General features: G+C 46.0%; 1 protein-coding gene across 2 annotated transcripts in view; it reads right to left on the minus strand.

Annotated features, from left to right (window-relative positions):
* Positions 1–1,957: 1,957 nt before the first annotated feature.
* Positions 1,958–4,008, minus strand: part of LOC122542350 (NACHT, LRR and PYD domains-containing protein 3-like) — an 83,085-nt gene continuing 81,034 nt past the window's right edge. For both annotated transcript variants that reach the window (XM_043680040.1, XM_043680041.1), the window contains one exon: positions 1,958–2,834. In XM_043680040.1, coding sequence (XP_043535975.1) covers positions 2,828–2,834 — 7 coding nt within the window. In that variant the 3' untranslated portion in view covers positions 1,958–2,827. The remainder of the gene's footprint in view (positions 2,835–4,008) is intronic.

Raw genomic sequence — 4,008 nt, forward strand, 5'->3', positions numbered from 1 at the left:
GTGACTGTGAGACTGCATTTACAATTGTGAGAGTATATCAATTAGTGCGGATGAGTATTTATTTCAATATATCTCACCCCAGGCTGTCCATATGCTGGAAATATTTACACACAGTTAGAAGAGCTTTTTTCTGTAGTGGGTTTAAGAACCTTCACCACCTCCACTGAGAATGCAGATTGCAGGAGGAATTTCAAAAGCACTGATTGATCAGGGGAGAGGGAATCCTGAATAGGGGTGGGTGACCCAAAACTGGGTTCACCGAACTGGATCAGGGGAACAAGTCCTGGAATAGGTATACTCAGTGGAGGAAACCCAGGAGCTGGAGCTGGGTAGATGCAGGGTGATACCTGGGGACCAGTAGAACAATCAGGTCTGGAGTGAAACAAGCCTGTCAGGAACAGATGGAGTATTGGGCAGTGTGGGCACAATGTGAAACACAGGGGTGCTGATTGATTGGTATGGAGACAAGGAGAGGCCAATAGGTATGGTAGAGAGAGGCGAGAGAGCAGTGCAAATCATAATATTTTATTGGCAAGGGAAGGTGATTAGATTCTCTCTTATTGCCTGGTATTTACCATTTCCAACAAGAGAGAATCGAAACTCTGCCCGTTGACATTCAATGGTTCTGGGGGTTACCACTGAACGGATCCTAAAAACGGGTCTCACCCCATCAACAGACTGGTCAGATTTTTAGCAGGTAAGATGCTAAGAATACTACAGTGAGGAAGTCACCTTCAGACTCCCAAAGCCTGTCCACCATCTACAAGACACCCCACTTGCCTGGATGGGTGCAGGTCCAACAACCCTCAATAAGCTTGAAACCATCCAGGACTAAGCAGTCAGCTTGATTAGTACCACATCCTTCCACTCCCTCCACCACTAACAGTACACGCTGGTGATACTATCTACAAGATGCACAGCAGACATTGATCAAATATCCTCAGACAGCACCTTCCAGACCCATGACCACTTCCATCTGGAAGCACAAGGGCAGCAATACATGGGAACACCATCAACTTCAGCATCCCCTGCAAGTCTCTCACTGACCTGGCTTGGGAATATATCACTGCTCCTTCAGTGTCACTGGACCAAAATTGAGGAAATCCCTCCTTAAGGGCATTGTGGGGCAACCTACAGCAGACGGATTGCAGCAGATGAAGGCGGCAGCCTACCGTCTTCTGAAAGGGTGATAAGGACACGTACCCTGGCCTCTTGGTGATGGCACTGTCCAGAGCCGGGACTCTCAGCGGTGGTGCTTGGGACGGGGACTATACCAATACGAGGAGTATACCTATTCCAGGACTTGTTCCCCTGATCCAGTTCGGTGAACCCAGTTTCTGGTCACCCACCCCTATTCAGGATTCCCTCTCCCCTGATCAATCAATGCTTTTGAAATTCTCCTGCAATCTGCACTCTCAGTGGAAGTGGTGAAGGTTCTTCAACCCACTATAGAAGAAAGCTCTCCTAACTGTGTGTAAACATTCCAAGCATACCGACAGCCTGGGGTGAGATATATTGAAATAAATACTCATCCGCACTCATTGATACACTCACACAATTGTAAATGCAGTCTCACGCTCATAGATACAGTCAGACATGCCTATTAATTCTATCATATCCACTTACCAATATAACAGCACATAAACAGCAGGGAGCCCAGAGTGGGGACCACTGGCAGCAGGGAGCCCAGAGTGGGGACCCTTGGCAGTGTCAAATTGCAGCAAAGCCAAGGTGTCCTGGGGCATCAATGCTGTCATTGCTGTTTCCATTATTCAGAGATGCTGGTGTTGGACTGGGGTGTACAAAGTTAAAAATCACCCAACACCAGGTTATAGACCAACAGGTTTAATTGGAAGCACACCAGCTTTCGGAGCGACGCTCCTTCATCAGGTGATTATCCTCGTGATGAAGGAGCGTCACTCCGAAAGCTAGTGCTTCCAATTAAACCTGTTGGACTATAACCTGGTGTTGTGTGATTTTTAACGCTGCTTCCATTGACATTGATGCAGATAAATACACTTGTTACAATAATCTGCCATATAAACCATGAGCAATATTCAGACCTCGAGGGAAATTGCACTGCTCAATCCTTCCAGTAAACGCACATAACAATCTCGGTTAGCCCAAGAGACACTTATTTGGTTTGATTTGGGAGCGGCAGCTCAAATGATGCAGAGACAGAGAGAATCAAATCATTCCGCCGTGAGGAATAGTCAGACCAGAGCTGGAACCGGAGAGAGAATACTCAGAAACTATCCTGTCTCTTTGACTGACCCATACATTTCAAAGATTGAAAGAGCAGCATGGTGGCTCAACAGTTAGCCTGGCTGCCTCACAGGACCAGGGACCTGACTTGGATTCTCAGGTGTAGCGTTACCTTGTATCTCTGTGGGTTTCCACTGGGTGCTCTGGCTTCCTCCCACAGTCCAAAGAGGTGCAGGTTTGGTGGATTGACCACATTAAACGCATGGTTTTGGGGATAGGCTGGGATACTGTTCAGAGGAATGGTGCAGACACGTTGGGCCTCTTTCCGCACTGCCGGGATTCTATTCTATGAAACAAGTTTTATGTTTGAGCAATGTTTCTTCTCCATTCATTTTGCAGCTGTGGGAATCGCTGGTAAAGTCACTGACATCAATTGCCCCAAGATGTTGCTGTTGGGCTGCCTTCTTGAATCTTTGATTCTTCCCAGTCTGTGATTTTTGAAGTCTGATAAATACAGCGAAACCTTACCATTTATTATCCAAGAGGGAGGAGAGAATGGTCAGACCATAAAGGATCGGAATGTAAAATAAAGCAGGAAACAACATAATGTATTGTAGATCCATCAGATTCTGAAAAACAGTATTAAAAGAATAGAGTTATGTCATAATGAACTGACCCAGAATATCAAACTACCGTCCCTCTGATTAACTGCTGATACCCTTGCTCTGTTAAGGCCAGAAGCCATGCATTATACTCAGTAGCTTAGATGTGGATCATATATGTTTCAGGAACAGGACATTGTTGTCAATGTGAGTACTGAGTCACAATTAAGTAGAATGAATGGCTTTGAGGTATGTAGGGAAGAGGTGTTGGAAATTCTGGAAAGGGTGAAAATAGATAAGTCCCCTGGGCCTGATGGCATTTATCCTAGGATTCTCTGGGAAGCAAGGCAGGAGATTGCAGAGCCATTGGCCTTGATGTTTATGTCCTCGTTGTCTACAGGAGTAGTGCCAGAAGACTGGAAGATAGCAAATGTGGTTCCCTTGTTCAAAAAGGGGAGTAGGGATAACCCTAGTAACTATAGGCCGGTGAGTCTCACTTCTGTTGTGGGCAAAGTCTTAGAGAGAATTGTAAGGGATAGGATTTATGAACATCTGGATAGGAATAATGTGATCAAGGATAGTCAGCATGGTTTTGTGAAGGGCAAGTCGTGCCTCACAAACCTTATTGAATTCTTTGAAAAGGTGACGAAGGAGGTTGATGAGGGGAAAGCGGACTTTAGTAAGGCGTTTGATAAGGTTCCCCATGGTAGGCTACTGCAGAAAATACGGAGATATGGCATTGAGGGTGAGTTGGAGGTTTGGATTAGGAATTGGCTGGATGGAAGAAGACAGAGGGTAGTAGTTGATGGCAAAGTTTCTTCATGGAGTGCCGTCACTAGCGGTGTTCCGCAAGGATCTGTTTTGGGACCATTGCTGTTTGTCATCTTTATAAATGACCTGGAAGAGGGGTTAGAAGGTTGGGTAAGCAAGTTTGCGGATGACACGAAAGTCGGAGGAGTTGTTGACAGTGAGGAAGCATGTGGCAGGTTACAGCAGGATATAGAGAAGCTGCAGAGCTGGGCAGAAAGGTGACAGATGGAATTCAATGTAGCTAAGTGCGACGTGATTCACTTTGGGAAGAATAACAAAAAGATGGGGTACTGGGCTAATGGTCGGATACTTGGTAGTGTGGATGAGCAGAGGGATCTTGGTGTCCATGTACACAGATCTCTGAAAGTTGCCACCCAAGTAAATAGTGCGG

This window comes from Chiloscyllium plagiosum, chromosome 39 (assembly GCF_004010195.1).
Source record: "Chiloscyllium plagiosum isolate BGI_BamShark_2017 chromosome 39, ASM401019v2, whole genome shotgun sequence".
In the NCBI taxonomy this organism is placed as follows: Eukaryota; Metazoa; Chordata; class Chondrichthyes; order Orectolobiformes; family Hemiscylliidae; genus Chiloscyllium; species Chiloscyllium plagiosum.